This window comes from Pteropus medius, unplaced genomic scaffold (genome assembly GCF_902729225.1).
Source record: "Pteropus medius unplaced genomic scaffold, Ma_sr-lr_union100, whole genome shotgun sequence".
Taxonomy (NCBI): domain Eukaryota; kingdom Metazoa; phylum Chordata; class Mammalia; order Chiroptera; family Pteropodidae; genus Pteropus; species Pteropus medius.
The window spans coordinates 723,769-748,187 of record NW_024351730.1 but is presented as its reverse complement, the minus strand read 5'-3'; the positions used below and the strand labels follow the sequence as shown (position 1 = coordinate 748,187).

Below are 24,419 nucleotides of genomic sequence, written 5' to 3'. Positions count from 1 at the left end.
TAATCCTAATCTTTGCACTTGCAACCTGTGGTGGATCATTTATTTCTAAGTGTGATTAAGGTACATACTGCGTAGAGTAGAAATTTTATTATATTTGGGTTTCTCTGACGAGGATAAGGAAACATGTACAAAAGAAAGAGATCTTTTATTACATCTCTCAATCCCCATCCCCATCCTACTTCTTTCATATTTACTTATTTTATTATTATTACTTTATTCCCCTCAATTGACATGAATTATTGGCAACAAATCAGTATATATTTTGCTTTTACTATACTTTCTTTTAAATCATTAAAACTTTATTGCTTGTTTTATGAATTTTTCTTTAAATATGAAGATTCTAAGTACAGCAAAGGGAATATAGTCAATAATATTGTAATAACTATACATAGTGCCAGGTGAGTACTAGACTAATCGGGGGGAATCACTTAGTAAATTATATCAATGTCTAATCATTATGCTGTACACCTGAAACTAATATAAAATAATATTGAATGTCAACTCTAATTGAAAAATAAAAATTTCAAAAAAGTGATATGAAGATTCTATGATTTCATTTAAATTTAAATTTAAAAATTATTTTATCAAGTATCTACTACTTGCCTGTCATCAGTTAAATTATGTTCCCTTAAAAGATATGTCGAAGTCTTAACCCCCATACCTGTGAGTGTGACCTTATTTGTATAAGGTCTCTGAAGATGCAGTCGAATTAAGATGAGATCATACTGAATTAGGGTGGGCCCTAAACCCAATGACTGGTATCCTTATAGGAAGAGAGAAGTTTGAATACAGAGACAGAGACATGCAGAGAGAACACCATCTGAAGACAGAGGCAGAGATTGGAGTATTGTAGCTGCAAGGCAAGGAATGCCAGGGATTGTGGCCAACCACCAGAAACTGGAGAAGGAAAGGAAGAATTCTCCCCTAGAAACTTCAGAGAGAGCATGGCCCTGCAAGTACGTTATTTTTTTTACTTCTAGACTCTAGAACTGTGGGACAATAAATTTCAGTTGTTTTAAGCCACACACTTTGCTATAGCAGCCCTTGATGATGAGATAGAAAAGATAAGTAAGATGCAATTCTTGTCACCAAGGTTCTCACAGTCTAAGAGAGAACACAGCTGTGGACATTTTTATTTATTTATTTATCTATCTATCTATCTATCTATTTATTTATTTATTTAAATTTATTTATTTGGCAAGGCAATCCTTGGTTGACCTCACAGATTGCAAGAACCTTGTCAGTTTACAATCCCTTATTTTTTATGTCTACAGCATCTGGTCTTTCTTGGTAGTCTCTCATCCCAGTACTAACCAGGCCCGACCCTGCTTAGCTTCCAAGATCAGACAAGATCAGGCTTGTTCAGGGTGGCATGGCCGTAGCTATGGACATTTTTAAATGACAAATTCTCAGTGTATCATAAGTGTAAATATAGAAATTTGTACATGCTCATAGAGACAACATCAAAGAGTAAATAACAAATTGAGAGAAGCTTTGCAAAAAAATGTGAATTTTTAAAAATCTTTAAAATTTTTTCTTTGTATACAGAAGAACTGGACTTTTTTAATGAATCTTTTCTTCCTTTTTTGTTTGACTCTCTTTTTTCTCTCCATCCTTTTCAACCCGTATCAATCAGCACTCCTCTACTCTAGTTAATCTTGTTAATATTCTGGTATTTATTTTTCCATATTTTTCTCCAAGCTTAAGTAATCAATCATATTCATATACATATAAATGTTGTCATTGTTCATTTTACAAAAATGTGATCATATTGTAGATATTTTATGTATCTTTCTTTTCTCAACAAAACCTTGTAGAAAACCTTCCGCTGTAGTCAATATAGCTCTAAATCATTCTTTTTATAGAATGCATAACATTCCATCTTATAAGCATACCATATTTTATCCAATCATTTCCCCGTTGATGAGCATTATAAGCATTGTTGCAAGACATCTTTTGGCATATATTTTTGCTTGCTGCTGCTTCTATTTCTGTGGACTAGTTCACAGGAGTGAGATTTTGTGGCAAAGGGTGTATTTTAAAATGTTGCCAGGACATTTTCCAAAAATATTATAACACTTCACATTTCTACTTGTGATGTATGAGAGTAGCCTCCCCTCCCCTACACAGTCTCACCAGCCATAGATGTCAAGATCCTTTTTAATATTCGTCAGCCAGCTGGATAGAAAATGACATAGCATTCCTTTAATTTGCATTTCCTGGACTATTCTTGTATTTTATCAAGTTTTTACATCTTTTTTAGCCATATCAATTTGTTTATTTGTTAATTGTTTTTTCATATTGTTTGTTCATGTTTTGATTGGATTGTTACATTTTGATCAGTTTATAAGAGTGTTTTTCAAATATTGGCAGTATTAATGGTATATCCAGGTCTTACTTATTATTTGATTTTTTCATTTACTATATTTCTTATACCTTTGTCATACAAAATTTTTAGTTTTTATGTAATTAAATATGTCTATCTTTTCTTTTATAGCTTCTGATTTCTAGGTTATGTTAAGAAGATCTCAATAAATAAGTTATGGTGACTACAGTTAATGATACCATATTGCATATTTGAAAGTTGCTAAGAGAGTAGATCTTAGATGTTCTCATCACAAGAAAAAACAGTTTGTAACTATGGTGACAGATGTTAACTAGATTTATTGTGGTGATCATTTTGTAATATATAGAAATATAGAATCACTATGTTGTATACCGGAAACTAATATGTTATATGTCAATTATACTTCAATTAAAATAATCCCCTCTGCCACTTACAATAGCCACCTAAATTTTCTTTTTTTCTCCCTAATTTTATTCATTGTATGATTAACAAGTAAAAATTATATATATTTAGGTAATATAACATGATTTTTAAGGTGTGCCAAGTGATGATTTAATATATGTACACCTTGTGAAATGATTATCACAATCAAGTTAACTAACTCATCCATCCCTGCACATAGTTACAAGTGTGTGTGTGTTGGGGGTGGGGGGATGAGAACACTTTACATGAAGGTTTTAATTCTTTATCCCGTTAATGCGATATATTACGTTTATTAATTTGCATCCCAGGGATAAACTCCACTTGATCATGATATATGATCCTTACGATGTACTTCTGAATTCAGTTTGCCAGTTATTTTGTTGAAGATTTTTTTGTATCTATGTTCATCAGGGATATTGGCCTGTAATTTTCTTTTCTTGCAGTGTCTTTATCTGGCGCTGGTATGAAGGTAATGCTGACCTCGTAAAATAAGTTTGAAAGTACTCTCTTCATTTTTTGAGAAGGGTCTGAAAAGAATTGATATTAATTCTTCTTTAAACGTTTGGTGGAATTTACCAGTGAAGCCATCTGTTCCTGGGCTTTCTTTGTTGGGAAGTTTTTAATTAGTGATTCAATCGTCTTACCTGTTATTAGTCATTTCAAATTATCTATTTCTTCAGTCTTAGTGGATTGTATGTTTCTAGGAATTTATCTGTTTCTTATAGGTTGTCCAATTTGTTGGTGTACAATTGTTCGTATTAGTCTCTTATGAGCCTTTTTATTTCTGTAGTATCGGTTGTAAGGTATCCTCCTTCATTTATAATTTTATTTATTTAAGTCCTCTCTCTTTTTTTTCCTTGGATAGTCTAAAAGTCTGTCAATTTTGTTTCTTTTCAAAATACCAATTCTTAGTTTTGTTGACTTTTCTATTGTCTTTCTAGTCTCTATTTCATTTATTTTTGCTTTAATCTTTGTTATTTCCTTTCTTCTGCTAACTATGCTCTTAACTTGTTCTTCTTTTTCTAGTTTCTGAGGTGCAAAGTCGTTGGGCAGACAGGAGTGGCCCCAGACCATGGCTGAGAGAAGCTGGAATCAAGTCATAGGGCTGCTTTAGAATCTTCATTTGGACCAAGGCTGGCAGGCCTGCCTTTAGGGACACCAGGTAGGAGACAACCTAGTTTCTGGGCAGGAAGGACTGCTCCTGGACTGCAGTTGAAAGGGGCAAGATCGAGTCATAGGCTTGCTTCAGGACTGTGGTCAGACTGAGGAAAGAGGGCCTACTTCAAGGGGCATAGATGGATAGGAGTGTCTCCTGGTGGGTCCCTAGGCAGACAGGAGTATTTCTGAGAGGAGCTGGAGCCAAAGACAGGGCCATTTCAGAATTTACAATCAGACTGAGAATGACAGGCCTACCTTGGGGGACATGGATGTGAGTGTCTCCTGCTGGGTCCCTTGGTAGATGGTGCTGATGGCAGGGCCACTGCCAAATAGGGGCTGCAGACAAGTCCACAGAAGCTGTTTCCAGGTCTGTAGCCAGGACCACAGTTGGTGAATTTGTCACCTGGACATGTGCTTACCTTCTCAGAATGGCTGTGCTTGGCCTTGGGCTCCACCAGGGTTTTATAATCTTCTATCTGGATCCCACAATGTTCCTATAAAGGCACTTTTGTCTGTGAATGGCTGCGAAATTATTATTGCTTAGGGGGGATCTAAGTAGGAGACCTTCTATTCTACCATCTTGCTGATGTCCTCCTACTTTTTTTTAACGGGACTTATATAGTTTGATTTTGTTTTTACATTTAAGTCTTTAATCCATTTTGAATTAATATTTGTATCTTATTTAACAGAGAGGTCTAATTTATATATTTTTTAATAGATAGCCTTTCCCCACTGATTTGAACTACTTTCACTGTCATGTATTGAATTCTCATTTACACTGAGCTCCATTTCTGAATTCTCAATTCATTTTTACTGATTTTGTTGTTTGTTTGCTTTTATCTATTCTTAGCCTTATCCTAATTTTATTTGTTTATCATGGCCTGCAATATCTTCTCAGACAAGTTTCCCTCACAGTCTCTTTCTGTATATTTTTCTTGGCTGCTGGTTTTTAGTATTCATTCTTTCACATAAACTTTAAGATTCAAGGTCTCAGATGAGGATACATGTCTAGTTCAGCCTTAGTCACATGCCCAGAGTGGAAATGTAGCTTTGCTCCTTCTTTTTTAATCGTCAAACACTAACAGTCTTATTTCTATACCTCTTCTCATGATGAAGACTCCAATTTCTCCCAGAGGTTTCAGACACAACAGAATATGTCTGATTACTTCTCTTATAAGAGATAATAGACTGGTTACTTTCTATGCCAAAAAAATAATTTACACTCTCAGAGTGAATGAAGAAATATCTTTTACTAGAGCATCAGAAAAAAAATACACGTATATACATTTTTAATCTCCGCTGTATCATATTAAGTTGGGCTTTATCCAAATTGTAGGTATTTAGTTAGCCATTTAAAAGTGACAAGATCAGTTTGGCAGCGATGAAAAAGATGGAATAGAAAGGGAAGTAACTGGAGACAGGAGGCCCAGTTAAGGTGCTACTGCAAAGTCCAGGCAAAATTGACAAAGACCTGAAATAAGGCAATTGTCAGGGTTATAGAGAGAAGAGAACAGATTTGAAAACCACTTAGCAGGTAGAATTGATAGGATCAGTGATTAGTTTGATGTTGGCCCAGATAATAATCCAGAATGACTGCCTGATTTCTAGCCTGGGTGGTAGAGTTGATGGTGGTACAGCTAAATGACACAGAAACACAGGGGGAGGAGTAGACTTGAATGGTAAGTCTATTTAGCTCCTTATGTACATAGATAATGAGCTTAGTTTAGAACATGATGAATTTGAAGGTCTGTGACACATTCAAGTGGCGATACTCAGTTGACATGAAGATTATATTGAGTTTGGAGCTAAGGGGAGTGCAAGACTGGACAAATATTTTTGAGAACCATCAGGGTATTAAAAACCATGAAGGAAGATTGCTGAGAATGGAACACTGAGGGACATCAACCTTTATCAGAAAAGGAGGAATTGGAGCCAGCCAAGGGTTCTGAGAACGAGCCATTTAAGAAGCAGACAGTGATAACACAGAAGAGAAAGGAGAAATGGTTCAAGAATAAGGAAATGGTCAGTTCTGTTAAAAGCAGCAGAGGGGCTTCGGAAGTAATCAGTAGATTTGGCAATTACCAAATGATGAAGTTGGTTAGTGCAGTTTCAGTTGAGTGGGATGAAAAGAAGTCAGGTTTTAAATGTAGAGTGAAGTCAAAGAGTGAGGCAATGTGCCAGGTGTCTTCCCTTTGTCCCTCCAGAACCATACTCTACCCTTCACCATTCTGCTCTCTGTCCCAGGTATTAGGCAACATCAACAGATTCCCATGACTCCATTGAGTATGGTCAACAGTGAGCCCTGGGAGGAGATTGGAGGGAAGGAGAATGAGGTGAGGATACATAGTCCCCCAATTCCCTCCTTACAGAGTCTGCTGCACTTGCTCAACCAAAGGTCATGATTCTCTTCAGCAGGGCTTGGATAACCACTCCCTCCTGCCTCTTCTCAGGCCTCAGAGTGGTAATAGCTCTGCTTTACTAGTCCTGAGGTTGTTTACCACTCCTGTGTTTCTCTACATCCTTCCAACACCTTTATAAAGAGTTCTTTATTAACTTTTCCTTGAATCATCCTAATTTGAGCACACCATTCTTGTCCTGTTGGAATCTTGAATGATGCAGGAAAAACCTTTGCTGGGAAGAGTAGAGAGATAGAAATACACAAAGAGAGGGGAGATTTTGTCACAGAGTTTATTTTTTAAGTGTTAGAGAGGCTTGGATATGTTGACAAGTTCATGAAGTTTTAACAGCCAGTGCCTATTTGAAAGGCATGATCTGGGAAGAAGGAAGAAATAGGAAGAAAGCTCTTTGCTGGCCTCTGGAGTTGATGACATTACTAGTAGCCTCACCACTGTTGCTCAACATACTCTAGAACCTGTTTTTCCAGTTTGACCAAGACAGTCCATTTGCCAGGTTTGCCCATGGCTGAGTTGCCAAGTGTTGGTTGAGCAATGAGCTGATGGAAAAGTAGACACAGAGTCTGAAGAAGAGAAAGAATAAAGGTCAGGACCTCAGCAAACCCAGGCACACCTCAATCCACCAAGGCAGACAATAAACAAAGTCATTGGTGTTTTATTAAACTTTGCAAGGTTCTGCCTGACCTGACCTCACCCACCTTGCCGATCTGCTCTCTCGTGTCTCTTTGGGTCACTGATTCCACTGCACTTCTCTGTTTCTAGGGCCCCCTTTCCCTTTCTCATATAATAATAAGCCCAGCTCCGTTCTTAAGTTTGAATTCTGTCCTTTCCATTGCCTGCAACCTGACACTTTCTTAACTCTTATTCTGGCAACTCCTTCTACCCTTCAGATCTTATCTTAAATACCACTTCTTCAGCAGGTCAACCACCCTTTCTAAAACAATCTCCCTTTGTTACTCTCCTTCAGAGAGCCCTGGACCCCTCTTTCATAGCAGTCACATTTTAAAATTTACTAAGGTAGAAAATTTTATTTAAAAAGTCTCCTAGATTTTCTTATAGGACTTTTGTTTGTTTTTACATCTAAGTCTTCAATCCATCTGGTATTTATTTTTGTATGTTGTATAGGATGAGCACCCTTTCACAGTCTATACTTCTACAACATTTTACTGGATCCTCCTACAGCTCTTCTTTTCACTTACTCATCCATTCAATAATTGTTTAATGACTAATGACCTTGTACTAGGCCTTTTATTACACACAAAGGATAAAAAGAGAATATCCTTATCATAAAGAATAAGAAGAGAATAATGACAGAGCTTCTGGGCCCTAGGTCTGGAGAGGAACTAAATATATTTAGAGAAGCAGACATGTGAATGGAGAAATGACAGCTTAACAAAGCTAAGTTTTAATGATGCATGATAGTGATAAGCTTCTGGAATTCTGGCAAAGAATATGTTTTCATTCATTTGAATCTCTCAAAGTTTGTAGCACTGTGTCCTACCCACTGAAATCACTTAATAAATACTTAAACAATTAATTTGAGGGTAAATTTTTTTTAGAGATGCTAATTATAACATCGGGAAAATAAAGTAAAAAGTGTGACAAATCAAAATTCAGGTTTTTTTTTTTTATTCATCAGTAGTTCTTTCTTATATTTTAAAAATTTTAATTAGTTTCAAGTATACAGTACATTGGTTAGACATCTATATAGTTAGTAAAATGATCCCCCCAATTGCTCCCTCCCTTCCCTGTCCCTCCACCTAGCCAATGTATTAATGCTAACTGCATTCCTTATGCCATGCTTCCTATCCCCATGACCATCCACCGGCGACTAATTTGTACTTCTTTAACCCTTCACCCCATTTTCCCAGCCCCACAAACCCCCCTTCTCTCTGTCTGTCACCAAATTGTCCACTATATTTGTGAGTCTGTTTTTGATTAATTTGTTCATTTTATTCCTCAAATTCCACATATAAGTGAAATCATATAGTGTTTATCATTCTCTGTCTGACTTAAATACCTTCTCGGTTCATCACAGCAATATCTTTTTCCATTTCCTTCTTTTTCATATGTAGGGGTCTTGTTTTCTTATCCTTTCAGCCACTCCATCCCTCGGTTGGAACACTTAATTCTTTTCCATTTAAGGTACTTATTGATAGGAATGTACTTGTTACCATTCTTTATTCCCGTTTTCGATACATGTTTTTTCTTCTTAAAGAGGTCCCTCCAACATTTCTTGTAATTCTGGCTTGGTAGTGATAAATTCCTTTAGTTTATTTTTGTTGGGAAGCTCTTTATCTGTCCTTCAACTCTAAATGATAACTTTGCTGGATAAATTATTCTTGGTTGTAGATCTTGGGTCTTCATCCTGTCGAGTATTTTTTGCCAAGCCCTTCTGTCCTGCATAGTCTCTCTTGAGAAATCAGCTACCAGTCGTATGGGTGTTCTCTTATATGTAATTATTTGTTTTTCTCTTGCAGCTTTTATGATTCTTTCTTTGTATTTAAACTTTGGCATTTTAATTATGATGTGTCTTGGTGTGGGCCTCTTTGGATCCCTGATTTTTGGAATCCGCTGAGCTTCCTGGGGTTTTATGTCCATTTCCTTCACCAGGTTAGGGAGGTTTTCCATCATTATTTCTTCAAACAGCTGTTCAACATCTTGATTTTCTTCACTTACACTGATGAGATGAATATTTGGAGCCTTAATAGTATCTCATATTCTCCTTAAATCATCTTTATAGTCTTGGGCTCTTTTTTCTTGCCATTCTGTGAGTGTCCTGATTGGCTTTCTTGTCTTCTAGATAGGGCACATGATCCTCTTCTTTATTCACTTTGTTTATTCCTTTGTTTATTCCATTTAATATACTTCTCATCTCAGATAATGTGTTCTCCATTTCAGACTGGTTCTCTCTTATAATCTCCATCTCCATTTTTATCTTTTTGTTGGAGTTCTCTACATTTCCCAAAAGTTTATCGAGCACCTTTATAACCAGTGTTTTGAACTCTGCATCTGTTAGATTACTTGACTCCATTATATCTGGATCTCAGTTCTCCTCTTTCATATGGTTTCTGCTTCTTTGTCTTCCCATTTTGGCTGCCTTTCCATGTCTGTTTCTATGTTCTAAGCAAGCTCCTAAGTCTCCTGGTCTTATTAGTGTGCATTTGTGAAGTAGGTGTAAAGTTGCACAATCCTGAGAGGGGTTCAGCTGCAGGCCAAATTTAGCCCAAGCTTCTACCTCTCTGGAGCCACCTGTCAAGATTCAGCAAGCAATCCACAGATGCTGTGCTTATAGTTGCCTCAAAAGGCCACACCAAAAAATGAGGCCATCTGCCTCCAGTGTGAGTCTAGGCACTGCTCAGCAAAACGCATCTGACTCACTGAGGATACACCTGGATGTGGCTTGGGTGGGGCCCGAGTTGAGGTAGGCGGGGTTTCAGGGAATCCTCTGGGCAGAGTGACCTCTGTTATCCAGTTTAATGATGTTACAGCTATGCTGGCGCTGTGTCTGAGCACTGGGAGAGGGGAGGGCTCAACAGGGAACAATGGATACCACCAGCAGTTCTGTACCAAGCAAGTCTCACTTGACCCTCACTCCAACAATATCTCCCTGTAAGTCTCTCGTGCCCCCTACACACAGCTGAAGGAACACTAATATTCAGAGTGAACAGGTCCGTCACCGCAAAAATCTGCTCGTGGCCCCTTTAAGAGGTGTCTGCCGCTGCCACTGCCACAACCTTCATCTCACTCAGCGGCTCTGGACCCGGTTGCCCTGCATCCTCACCCTGTCCTACTTTCTGCTGTTGCAGGGAGATTTCTTGGATTTCTCCCCAGTTGTATGGTTTGTTCATCTAGATCTCAGGTGATTTTTCTTTGCTGCTGCTCCTTGTTTCTGTCACAACTTTGATTTGGTTGCCAGAGGAATGAACAGAGCCTCTGTTATCTACAATATTTTTTTTCTTCTCCGTAAAATATATTTTTTAAGCCTACACTTTTCTCCAAAGTTCCAAACACATGTTCGACTACTTACTAGGTATTTCTACTGAGATATTCTATAAGCATTTCCAACTCAAGATGTTCTAAACAGAATTCTTCCCTCCAAAACCTACTCCTCCTTTATTCTTCACCTCAGTTGTCTGAGATAGAAGCTCAGAAATATTCTCCTTCTCTCAAACCCCACATTCAGTCACCAAGTTTTGTCTATTCTAGATCATCGTTTGTGACTCATTTTCTTACTCTCACTGTCTTGAGTTGAACCTTCATTATCTATTTTCTGAATTGGTAACAAAAAGAAAAAAGGAAAAAAAAAACATTTCAACAGAGCTTTTTGCCTCTTTCTTTTCTCTACAATTTTGTAGTTGCCACCACAGTCTTATTTCTGAAACATAAATCTAACACTATCACTCCCTTGCTTAAAATTTTTTCGTGGCTCCACAACGTTTTTAGGATAAAGATCAAATTATTTTAGCATGGCTCAATAGAATTATCTCAATCTGGCAATAGACAAATCTATCCCCCCAAATAATCTAAAATACGGAAAAAGTTATAGACACAGAGTTGCTAATTAGGTACTCTATTAGTTTCCTATTGGTGTTGTTACAAAATACCACAAATTTAAAGCCTTAAAATAACACAGAGGGAAGATAAAAAGATCCCTGAACTTTGCAACCTTGGATTTATTTCTGTGTAGATGAATAACTTCTATCTGCTTAAGTCACGGTTCAATGGGCTTTCTGTTATTTGCCTCCAAATGCAACTGTAACTGAAAAAAGTACTTCTATAATTAAAATAAAGAAGAAAAATTGTCTTATTCCAAGTTTGTTTCCCGATTCCTTGTTATCAATTCCATGAATACACCAAGGCCTCTGTTCTTCTCGGCTCTTCTCACGCTCTTTCCCCTAATGCCTCTTAATGTCTCTCCACCTTTTTCTTTGTCTAACAAACCCCTAGCCGAGTTCAAATGTTATGCCCCACAAAGTCTTTCCGAGGCTTTTCTTCAAACAGATTTATCATCATTGTTCCCATGGCATTTTGTCTATTTTTCTATGATAGCACTTTTTACACTGTATTGTTTTCTTGATTGTCTCCTCTACTGAATTGCAACTAACATGTGAGAAACTGGAGAGTCAAAACCATATTTTGTATTTCTTCCCTCAAAAGCTGACATAACACTCAGTACATAGTAGGTGCATAATAAATATTTTTCAAATAAGTAAACACAAGAATAAAGAACAATGTCTATATGTTTAAATCAAATACCATCCTCCCTTTCCTCGATTAATCCCTGTCTTCACTCTGTTCTTTTGGTTTTAGTTGATAAAAGAATAGTTGAGGAGTTGGAAGTTAGGGTATGGGTATCAGTACTTGGACCATTTTAATGTGGAGAGACCATTTTAATTAAGGTGGGAGTGGAGAGACTTTGAAAACACAATTAATTAAAAGTAGGAAAAAATTGAGAAGGATAGTAAGTAATGTAGGGCAGAAATTGAGAATTAAGAATGAGAATCCCTCAATTTCTCATATCTTGAATCATGATCTGTCATGGCCAAAAGCAATATGGCTTTAGCAGATCTGGCCCAAACTAAAAGTCACAGTGTTGAGGGTTTGAATTCCAGCTCCACTTAACACCTAGTTGGATGATGAGGAGGTAGGTCACTTATGTCCATCTTCCTTTGACACGATTTCTTTCTCCAAGAAAGAGGACTAGAAAGACTTGCCTGCCCAGCTCACAGAATGTGCAGATCAAAAGGGATCAGTCTTATGGATAAGATTTGCTATGACACCCAAGGCAAATGTGAATCATGTAGCTTTATTACATGTAGGAAAAACTCAATAAATATTTGGTGAATAATTGAATGAATGAATGAATGAATGAGCCCAGTTTGCTGATTATCTGATTTAAGTCAAAGACTAAAATATAGGAACGACTTCATGTTTAGAGTTTACATGGGACATCACCAACATATATAACATCATCATTACAAAGAAAGCTCTTTTCCCTCTTAAGTTGCTAATCCTTAGACTTTCTTTATATGGGACAAAACTTTTTATTCTATCATTTGTGATATAGCTTGAAATGCACTATGCATCAAGATTTAAATCACATTAAGGAATATATGACTATTTTCCTTTTTTAAAAGCATGCTTTAATATGAACTAAAGGGAAATTTGTTTGTTTTGTTTTAAACTTTAAATAGTAATATTTGCTGCACTGCTAGAAGGGAGAATAATGTGTGGTCTAGAAGCCAGCTACTTACCGCTCTGGTAGGCTATAAAAGAATCCTTCTCTATTTCCTCCATCTTTCTATTCAAGAAATTTTGGACCTCCTGCTTAAATTTAACCTGACAGTTAGCTATAATATTGATTTGAAGTTAAAAATTAACAATAAAGGCTACATAACATCTATATATCTGACTTGGAAGACTATTAAAGTAGATCACAGGAAATTATATTAATCCCATACCAAATACCCACTAATCTGCTCTTGCTATGATCAAAATGGTCATCACAAACACCATAATGAAAAATATCCACATGAAGAATCGGTCTATGACTTTTGCAACTTTCTTCCATTCACCCCCCTTGGAATTGGTGGCTTTGTGGTCTTTGAGGCATTTGGCAATGTATTCAATATTCCTTGTCAATACTTTGTACCGTGCACAGTAACTACCACCATCCTGCTGGTTCTCACCCTCGTACTCCAAGTCATTCTTTAAGAGTTTGTTCATTTCCTTCTTCCTGGGAGGGTGTTTGTACCTGGCTGTTTTTAGATTAGGCTCTGGAAGTTTGCCATAAACCTTCATGATGCAGTCCTGCTCCTTGTTATGGTGGGGACTAAGGCAGCTCTCACCTACGTCATAGACAAACAAGATCCTGGACATGTATTTCAGGATGACCACCCTGGCCCAGTGTGGCACTGGCCGGGCCTCGGACCCACAGAAGTGGATATTCATCACCATAATGGTCAAGGCAGTGGAGGCTGTGATCAAGGCCATTGTGGCTATGTAGTATTTGCCTGGAAAATAAGAGCAACCAAGTTAGCTTAAAATTGTCCTCAAGTTTGGCTCAAAAAACAACCACCTATTATAAAGAAGCTGTGTACACTAATGGTTACTAGTATAGACTGCTGAATCAAACTTCTTGGGGTCAGTTCTCAACTCTGTCACTCAGTAGACTTGTGGTCTGAAACAAGTTATATAATTCTGCTAAGCTCAGCTTTTTTTCTTTGTAAAATGGGTATAATAGTATCCAATTTATAGGAATATGGTGAGGCTTGATTGAGATGATACATGTAAAGTCCTCAGCACTGTCCCTTGCATTGAGTTAATAGGTTTATAAATGTTTTATGAGATCAGGATATGAAAATTTCCACTTTCAACAAACAAACAAACAAACAAACAATTAAAGATCTTGGCCAGTTCTCAGAATTATCTTCAGATCTCAGTATCATGAAAGCTCATTCCTATTGAGTAAGAAAGGAGATACTGTGTCCCTATTAGTCATTAACAAGTGATCACCTAAAGCAAATATCCATGAAAAGAAAAATTAAAGAAGGAAACAATAAAGGTAAGGGTATAAATTTATGATATATAGAACAAAAAACCGAGAAGATGAAGAAAACCATAAGCAAGGTATTTGAAAAGAGTAATAAAATTGATAAACTTTCAATAAGGCCACTCATGAAATGGAGGTAGGGTGGTGGGGGGAAGAGAAAGAGAGAGAGAAGATGAAAAGAGGAAATAACAGAATAGAAGTTTAGAAAACAATAAAACAATATAAATAGCTGATAATAATACATGTGAAAAACCTAGATAGAAATGGGAATTAATAAAATACTTGTATTGCTCATTCCCAACAAATGCTCTAGGGCCAAAAGTTTTCATAGATGAGTTTTACCAAACCTTTTTTTTTTTTTTTAATACCTACAGCACATGGTCTTCCTAGGTGGTCTGGTCTCCCATCCAAGTACTAATGAGGCCTGACCCTGCTTAGCTTCTAAGATCAGACATTGGGCTTGTTCAGGGTGGCCATAGACCATGGACTGTGGCTCCATTGGGGTGTGAACCCAGGACATTCTGCATGTAAAGCAGACGTGCTAACCACTACACTATGGAACCACGTCCTTACCAAACTTTTAAGTAACAGATAAGTCATATCTTATGCAAGCTGTTCCATATTAATGGGGTAAAAAACAAAACCTACATGATTATTTTATCAGATGAAGACAATACAGTTGATAATGTTTATCATCTGTTTATTACTTGTTAAAAGCTCTGACTAAACTAAAAGTAAATGGGACCTTTCTTAATATGGTAAAGGCTATGGGCCAGAAGCCTAGATCAAATACTACATTTATGAAGAAAACTTAAACACATTTCTATAAGATTGGAAGTACATTTCATAGGTGCTACAAATAACAAATTATGATTGTTAATAAACATTCTCAAGGTCTGTGTACACCCTTCCTAAAAAAGATACATTTCATACTACCACAGAAACAGAACAGGTAATGCTTTCAAAATTTCTAAGAAATGTCCTAAAACATCTCTCTTCAGAAACTGAGCCAGCTCGTTATTGAATGTCAGTGTTAAAGAAGAGAGAAGAATCTGCCAACTGGTCCTGCCTCAAATAGGGTTGTGATTGGATGCCATCACTGTCAATCATTTCTGCCTCAAGAGAGGTAATAAAAATGTCAATACCTCTCTTCTTCTTTATTAGTAGTGGAGTAGGGGGAGGGGAGAAAACCCTCTGTGTCTATTTCTTTAAAAGGAGTATGTGCTTGTGTGTCTGTATGTGTGTGTTTGTCTGTGTGTGTGTCTTTGTTTTGCTTGGAAAGACATAACGAGAAAGAAATCTCCCAAGAACCAATGTAGTAACATCTGAATATTGGGTAATACTGGATTCAGTAGAGGGTAAAAGGGTGGAACAATACCTCTTTGATATTAATCTCTAAGTCTCTTAGTGTTGTGAAATCTCTCTTCATTGCTTACTTTAAGGAACTAAAAATTAGGTCTAGCTTCTGATTCAGGTAAGCATCTATTACAACAGCATGTCACTAAGAGGTGTTGGAGCTGAATGGTATCCTTGTGACAGAGAGTAGGTGTTGAAGATGTTAGGAGGGATCTCAGAATAAGGGATGTAAATGGGAGACAGAGATGGTAGTCTAAGTTTACAGTCCCGCCCTCAGAGAGACATTTCTTTATTACAGATTTTTAAAAATGTGCTCTAGTTTAGAATCATCTCAGATTCCCAAATGTTGCTTAAGATTGTAAATCAAACTCTCTCAGTATAGGAAACTTCATTTTAACAAGACTTCCCACACCTATTATACCAAATAAAAGTTGAAAATTATTATATTAAGAGTAGATGGTAGGCTTAAAAATCCAGTTCATCATTTCTACCATGTTTGCCACTCTTCCCAAAAAGAGACACCTTGTGATGTGAAAAGATGAAATTAGCCACTGTTTACTTGGTACCTACCATGTACCAGGTTCTGTGCTAAGCAACGATACATTAGGTAGTAGTTATTCAAATTTATAGCAGAGACTCAAAGATTAGGTAACTAGTCTAAGATTGATCAAGAAGTGAATGGTGAAGTCAGAGTTTAAATGCAGATTTCTTTGACTTCAAAATCAAGATAAGGCCTTTCATTTATAGCCAGTGTTTTTTTAGATTTGAACAAAAAGTGCATCAAAATCACCCAGAAGTTTTGTTAAAACATTGTAGCCCTTGCCCCCAGAGTTTCTAATTCAGGAGGTCTAGGGTGGGCCCTGAGCATTTGCATTTCTAAAACAATGTTGTGGGTCTGAGACCACACTTTGAGAACTACTGCTCTAAACTATATTGCCTCTCAGTCTTCTTTTGTGTCAACCTGGAGACCACAAGACCAGTTTCGTTTGCAACAGCCACATATGTATTCAAAGATTCTAACTGAAGACACTAAATAAAGCAAGTGACAGCCTGTGCTGAGTATGAAGCTAACCTAACTGTTATGAGTTTAAAGGCACAAACATAACCCCGATCACTACAAAGTTAGGCTCAAAGTGTAAGACACTTGAACTCACCTATCAGAGGGACATTTTCTGAGGCCGGCATGATCTCTGCCACCATGAGCTGAAATACAGTCATGGCCAAAAGGATGGTCACTCCCAGGGAGACCTTTTCCCCAGAGGCTGCTGGGAGATAAAAACTCAAGGGAGCCAGAAAAGATATGAGGATGCATGGGATGAGGAGGTTGACAATATAGAATGAGGACCTCCTCTTCAGAAGGAGAGTAAATGTCACATCCGGGTAAGGCTCAGAGCAGCAGCCATAGGAGATCACATTCTTCACAGCAGGCATGCCATGAACCTCCCACTCTACATCTTCAATGAAGTCAGAGAGGTCTCCACTATCCAGGGAGTTGAATATGTCCACCTGATTGCCATTGTAAGTCCAGGAACCAAAGGTCAGGTTACACTGCTGGTTATCAAAGGGGAAGTAGGTGATATCTACCACACAAGAGCTTTTGGTGATGACTGGTGCATCCCAGGTGATCAGCCCATCGTACCGCAGGACCACATTGGTGTTCACAGGCTCAGAAGATTCATCATCTGCCCTGGAGGTTATGGAAGGAAAATGAAAGCAACTTACCAGAAGAACTCACCAACCTATTACTCCAGACAGCTTACCAACCTGTGCCCATCACTTTAGTGTCTTTGGCAATGAATCATCATTCTCCTTATCAGCTTGGTTTGAAAATCTGTAATCAACTCTTAATTTTCCCTTTCTCCATCTCCTGTCACTAGTCAGGGCTGAGTTCTCTTGGATCTTCCTTTAAGCATCTCTGCTCTATGTCCTTTCCTCTTCATTCCCAGTGCTATGATCTTGGTAAATGTATAATGATTTATACATCCAGGCAAAAAGTAAACCTGTCAAAGCTAAAATCTGCTTACCTGATTTTGTTAACTTTGGACACAAGAACATTAAAACAACTTTTTGTCGCTGTTGGAAAAATTGTACATATTTACTGAAGAACATTTGGAAAATAGAAAAAAATTCTTTCACCCATAATCTAAGAGATAATAATTTATTCTGGATAAATTTTCTTTTTGTTTTATTGACATTTATGCCTGGCATTTTTGGGTACAGAATTTCTGTTTTCATTTGGAAAATACCATGATAGAAGTTAGGATTTTCTGCCAAGGGACACAGCCAGCCAAAGATAAGTCTATAGGAAGGGAGAAAGAGAATGCATACTCCAACCTCACTTTCTTTTCTTCCTCCATTTGCCCACTGGCCTTCCCCATTGGCCAAACCTAACCAGAAACCCACTGTCTGTAAACATCACCCCAGCTACTCAAGAGGCGTTTAAAGACATTACTATTTATTCACTTCATGACTCAAACTGTTTTATATCTCTGGTTTCTCTGATCATATTATTTTATGGCTCAAAACTTGCAAGAGTTTTCCATTGTCCACCAAATACTTCCAGAGTTTCTTTGTTTAGTATTCCAGATGTTCCACGATCTACTCCAATTTCACTTTGCAGCCTGATGACTCCCACTGGTTTCCTTCACTCACACTCCACCAGCCAAGGCTGAAACCCTAACAGATCTTGTGAGTTTCTCTCTTTTACTCAAACTCTTTTCTCTGTCTATAATATTCTGTATGTATAAACCTAATACATCCTTCAAAACCCATCTTCTCTGAGAATCTTTTCCTGCCTCTCCAGTTAGATGAAATTTCTATCTTTAAATGAACATGACACTTTATTTTTATGTAATAAGGGATTTACATTTTTACCCTGTATTATAGTTTTTACATACATTTCTTATTAGACTGTTCCTTCAGGCCAGAAACTGAGTTTTAAGATCCTAATTTATCCCTCAAGACACTACAGAATGCCTTGCACAGGAGAAAGATTTAACAAAGAAGGGTAGGTAGTTAGGTAAGTGGATTGGTTGAATAAATAAGGTTCATTCTCATTTAGAAAGTGGAATAAATTTATAGAAATATCACAGAGATTTTGGTTCAAAATCTGGTTGGGTTTTGTAACTTCAAGCAAATCTGCCTCTTGGGAAAATTTATTGTTTAAGTTATTAGTTATTATTTTTTAAAATTACTTATCTTTTCTTGAACTTCTACTCATTGTCTTGGATTCAGGCACCAGTGGTGAATCTGGATATTAAGCATCATCCTGCCCAACTATCTTTATCATCCCTGACTGGATCACCTCTTTCCTCTCCCCACCACCATTCAAGAAGCCCATTTTGTGGTCTACAAGGTTCTATACCAGCTTCTGAGAAATAGTGACATTATATCTGGGCTCAGAAGATTCTGCGGGTCTAGGGATTCAGCTAGAAAGACCAGGGTCAAGGAAATGGCCATGGCTCGGGTAGCTCCTTTGCCTAATCCTATAATTCTCTTCAATTCTCATTTTAGTTGGCTGAAAAAAGTGCAAATGACATCCATCCACAGCTACATTTAGAGTTTCGTCTAAATAGTAAAACTCTGACATTACTGAGAAGAACATAAAGAAGAAGAGAGGATCTGTAATATAACTGTCGGTGACAGAAGATCAGGGAAAACTATAGAGTTAACCCAGAGGAACAGAAAAGTATTGATTAATCAATGTGGTGAAAGGTTCTGTGTGTGAAAGGGTGGGGAACAGAACTCACATCTCAAGCGGAGGAAGGAAGAGAGGATGAGGATAGAATTTAATAAAGCCATGGAAAGTTTGTGTGAGCTCATAAGCATGTAACTGGCTTCTCTGACAAGAGAAGACTGGGGTAGGCTTAACTTACATTACCATGCAAACTTGCAAAACAGCATTTCAGTAGGAGCTGGTCACTACTTCAGCCAATCAAAGTGAGAAGGAGAAAAGAACCAGCATTCTGTTTGTTTTCCAGGAAAAATTGTTTTATAGAATGCTGTAGATGATCTATGTAAACTGTATTCTCTGATTATTCCCCTGCACCCTGTGGGTGAGAGGAGGTAATGGACAACAGGTTTCATTCTCACCTTGTGTGTGTAGGAGAGAGAAGGAGAAGGAGGGAGGGGAGGGAGAGGAGAGAGAGAGAGAGAGAGAGAGAGAGAGAGAGAGAGAGAGAGAGAGAGAGAGAGAGAGAGAGAGAGAAAGGCAAATGAGTTAGAGTAATAAATCACTACCACTTGGATGTTATCTTGCTTGAGAAGAGGTATGGGAGATATTCCTCTGGCACTCAGAGTGGGGAATGGTCAGCAGGATCACGGCTATGATTCGAGAGGTCATAACCCTTGGAGGAGCTCTCTGAATAAGGAGTGAAACTAAAGTCAGGTTTCAGCCCACTAGCATTGCTTCCTGAAGGGAAAACTCATGCCCACTAGAAGGCTGAGCTTTCAGGAGAGCCCCCTTGAGCTGCCCCTCATTCATCTTGTTCTGAGTCAAAGAGAAATTTTTCCCAACCCAATGAAACTTGAGTTCCAGAAAGAATAGAGAAGCCCCTTTGAAAGCAGGTGAATCAACTGAACCTGAACTGTGGCAGAACAATCTAGTTCCTTCTCAAATTGTGGTCCATGGGCCAGCAGCATTAACAACTGGAGCTTATAGAAATGCAGAACATCAAACTCCACCCCAGACCTACTGAATCAGAATCCGTATTTCAACAACTTCTTTAGGTGATTTGTGTGTACTTTATAATTTGAGAAGCATAAACATTCCCTACACATTTATTCAAGGCCCTTTGCTCTGGGACCAGGAAAAGGCCAACTGGTGATCTTATAATCTAGTTCATTCTCCACTCCATACAAAGTCCAAAATCCATAGGCCAGCTTCTAGCTGGCCCATTCTGATTTGATATTAGTAGTATCATAGTTATTGATACCTGATCTTAGACAAGGGAGCATTACTATTAAGGGTTGAATTATGTCTCCCCACAAACTCACATATTGAAATCTTAGCCCCAAGCACCTTAGAATGTGACCTTATTCAGAATAGAGTCATTAGAGATGTAATTAGTTAAGATGAGGTCACACTGGTGTAGGGTGGACACCTAATTTAATACCACTAGTGTTCTCATACAAGGGAAAATATGGACATAGACAACACACAGAGAGAATGCCATGTGCAAATGAAGGCAGGTATTGGGTGATGTTTCTACAAGTCAACGAACAGCAAAGATTGCCAGCAACTACCAGAAGCTAAGGAAGAGGCCTGAAACAGATTCTTCCTCATGGTCCTTAGAAAGAACTAACCTTGCCAATATCTTTATTTTGCATTCTAGTCTCCAAATGTGAGACTAGACAACATATTTCTGTTGTTTAAGCCCCCTGGTTTATGGTACTCTGTTAAAGCAGCCCTAGAAAATTAAAACAGCCTCTAACTAATACAAATACCTGAAAGAAGAATGTAGCTCTAAGTTTCTTACCTGAAAGAAGAATGTAGCTCTACGTTTTTATGGGTTATTATTTTATCATCTAAGATTTTATGACCATAATTTCAGGGCTTAGGAACATGACTTGGTACTTAACTCATGTGTGTTTTAAATGTTCCTTTTTCATTATGTTTAAATTCTGTTAAATCAACAAGTTCATTCCTGAGAAATTACTGATTTGCACTTACTTGTTATACAGGACAATATCCGGCCTCCACACCAGGTCACTGGGGATCCTGATGGAGTCCAGTCCATCATACTGGTCTCGATCCCATGTGAGGTACGCGTCATGCCAGATTTGGCGGATCCACAAATAGGCAGTCAGAATTTGATTTCTTTCATCCTGCACAATTAACCCAGATATAACTATGTCTAGTAGACACCTCAACTGAATGCCCTCCATCTCTGGAATACTTATTCGCAACAGAAATTCCAAGAGCACATTTATTTTCAATAAATAAGTGAGAGCTTTTTCAGTCTATCACCTTGATTGACTTCCAAAGACGTGTTTTTTTCTGCTTCATTTAGTATTTGGAATGTAAAATGGACAAATATTTAGGTTGTTGGATCTTTGCATAGATCAACTGCTCAAATTGTTCTGAAAATTGATCAACTGGCGAATCAGTTGAATGAGAAAGTCAGGAAATACAATGGACAGAAGAAAAGTCTTTCAAGTTTCATTTATGTAATTAAACACATATAAGCACTAAATAATGTATGTTATCTGAAAATGCCACCTTTCTTCTTTTTAAAATTGAGATAAAATTCCCATAACACAAAACTTACCATTTGAACCATTGTAAAGTGTCAGTGACTTTCAGTATATTTGCAATGTTGTGCAATCATCACCACTATCTAATTCCAAAAAATTTTCGTCACCCCCAAAAAGGAATCCTATGACCATTAAGCAGTTACTCACTATTCTTCCTGTCCTTCCCATAACCACTGGCAACCACTACTCTGCTTTCTGTCTCTATGGTTTTTATTTTAGACATTTCATAGAAATGGAATCATATAATATGGAACCCCATCTTTCTTTAGATGATCTAAGACTGTTACTGTTAATGCCCAGGATTAGGTAACATTTAGTAAAATTAATTTTGTAGAAAGTTTCCTTCCCTTGATGTCCCCTTCTCCCACCAGCTTGCACACAGAGCTGTCTGTTCTCAGTCTCTCTCAAATTCTCAGTTAAAACATCCCTTTGGAAAGCACTATTAGTTTCCTTCTAAGCAACATGCCAAAGAGTCACCATTTTATGATACTCACCATATCCTTAATCTGAGAAAGTGTAATCTGTAGTGTGACATTTAGGACTTTATCTGTATCTTCTACTGGACGAAGAGCATTGGAATAATCTTCAAAAAGGTCTCTAAACAACTTCTGAGCATATTTTCCATCTGCTGTTTCTACAGCTACTCAAAAAGAAGGACCTGGATCAATATTCAGTGTAAAGTGTATTTCAAGGCAAAGAACAACAGACTGAGGACTAGAATTGGGAATAACACAGCATCAGCTAAGGATCAGCTTTGGGTCAATGAGAGTTATTTTTCTGGCATGCCCTACTGCGATCAGCACCAGTCAGTAAGAAGCACAGAACACTTTCTTGCAGTTAGATCATTAGTTTTGTTTCCTGGTGCACTCTGTCTCCCACCAAAAAAGTAGCCCCAGATGAGTGGAAATGGTTACCCATCCTCTAGCCTCTTACCCCTCAGTCTGGAGGTAGCAAAGTAAATCCAGCAAAAGAAGATGTAGGAATGGGGCCAGTTCATCTTCTTTCTGAGCCACTAGAAATTCCCAGCCAGCCAGTACAGTCTTCCACTTTTCTCCATGAGTAAGAAGGGTCCACTAACAAAAATCCCACTCTGCTGCAGACCCCGGCAACCGACTCTGGCAGCCAATAGAGAACTCGGGCTTGCACTGCACAGAGGGCCCCAGGGCCTGAGATCTAGACCCGCCCTCCCTCCCCTCTGGTAATCTGAGACTAGCAGCTCCAGCAGCTGAGATGCCCGGAGCCCCAGGTAGGTTAGGTCATGCAGTATTGCTCTCGGGGGACCATCCCAGTTGAGGGTCTCTAGCTACCCTTAGCAAGAACATCCAGACCAAACTTTTAGGGGAAGAGAGTTAGGTGCTCAGTAACCCCCAAGGTTCGAACCTTAGCAGAATGGGTGCTTCCAATACCTGCAGCAAGCAGATTCAGCCTGAGCTGGGGCCTAAGGGAAGCTAAGCAGACCTAGCCATGGCGCTGTAGTCTGGAAAGGCCTCTTGTGCTTTAAGTGGCATTTGAAGAGGGAAAGAGAAGCATTTCCATGATCTCCAGAACAGATTGGCATTTAGGTTTCTTCTCTGCCTTCCGTTTCTCATCACTGCTTCAATTATCCCACTGGGCATAGATCCTGTGTAGTGTGTGTGTATCTATGTGTGTGGGGGGTGTTGGATGGGAGAAGTGCATTTGTACCCTTCAGAAGTAGCAGCACTGTGGTTTTGATCCAGTTGAACTGCCAGCCCAAATCCTTCCTAGGTCTGTGATACTGAGCCTTCCTGAACTAGAAACTGGGAAAATAATACACCCTCTCTCCCAGAGCTACTGGGATACTGTATGTGAAAGTACTTGGAAAACTATAAAGCACTACGTAAATGTTAGTGATTTTCACCTCTGATCAGCTTTGCAGATCCAAAATTTCTGTATTTAGCTACTAACCAAATCAGCATGAGAATGATTCATGCGTAATGATATTACCAAGGATGATATCCCTTTGCATTGAATGCTATTTCATATAATTTCACAGTCATTTCTCATATGTAATCTAATTTTGCTTGCACAAAAGAATGTCAATTTCCAATTGTCACAGCCTGTCCTCTTGCCTGAGGAAACTGCTTTGGAAAACCAAATTAAGATCTTTTGGTCGCCTGGAATCAGAGCAAGGAAATTGGATAACTCTAGTTCATCAGGTTACAGTAGCTGATGAGTCACTCTACCTTTCCTCAGGAATATATCCTCCGAATGGAACAGACACTCAAGCCATAAGCTAAATGTGTTTCTTAATTGCCTATGACCTTATGTTGATTGTAAAGACATCATTTTCTTGACTCCCTAGTCTGACTCACCCATCAAACAGCACAATTCCTAGTGTACACACTCAGGTCTCCTTCAACAAATCATCCACTCTGGAATCTCAGAGGTCGAAGATACTTCTTTAAAAAATTAATTTATTTAAATTAGTTTCAAGTATACTGAAGGTACTTCTGAAGTTGAATTGAACGTCTCCTTTTCACATGAGGACACTGAGGCTCAAAGATGCCCAGTCACTAGTTCTTCCTTAGCTCCAAACCATGAAAAAGAGAGAGAGAGAAAAAAGAAGAAGAAAAAGAAGAAGAAGGAAGAAGAGGAGGAGGAGGAGAGAGACTAATATAGTGGTCACATAGCTTGCAGGACACTAATGGAAGAAGAAACCTATTAAATTCACTATTCAGAGTTCAATAAGGCTGAAAACCAGAGAAACATGCTTTAAACATATTTTCTAAAATATTTTCTCCATTTCATTAAACCCAGAATCAGAACATTTTTAACCCATGAAGAGCTCTTAGAGACCATCTAGCTGAGGTCCCTCATTTTACAGATGGAAAACTGAGGCCCAGAGAGGGAGTAAACTGGAAAGGAGAGCCAACCCAAATGCCTTCAGCCC

The 24,419-nt window shown here is 38.1% G+C and overlaps 1 protein-coding gene and 1 long non-coding RNA gene across 2 annotated transcripts; one reads left to right on the top strand and one right to left on the bottom strand.

Annotated features, from left to right (window-relative positions):
• The first annotated feature begins 508 nt into the window (after positions 1–508).
• LOC120587995 (uncharacterized) lies at positions 509–22,665 on the top strand. The gene is made up of 4 exons (XR_005649114.1): positions 509–956; positions 3,797–3,932; positions 14,899–15,023; positions 20,936–22,665. It is a non-coding gene; the product is annotated as an uncharacterized LOC120587995 (long non-coding RNA).
• On the bottom strand, positions 12,228–22,520 carry CHRNA9 (cholinergic receptor nicotinic alpha 9 subunit). The gene is made up of 5 exons (XM_039845016.1): positions 22,442–22,520; positions 22,003–22,148; positions 20,925–21,079; positions 16,408–16,940; positions 12,228–13,358 (listed from the first exon to the last, which is right to left on the bottom strand). Exons 1-5 carry the CDS (start codon positions 22,503–22,505, stop codon positions 12,817–12,819), a joined length of 1,440 nt encoding a protein of 479 aa, XP_039700950.1. The 5' UTR covers positions 22,506–22,520; the 3' UTR covers positions 12,228–12,816.
• Positions 22,666–24,419: the final 1,754 nt, after the last annotated feature.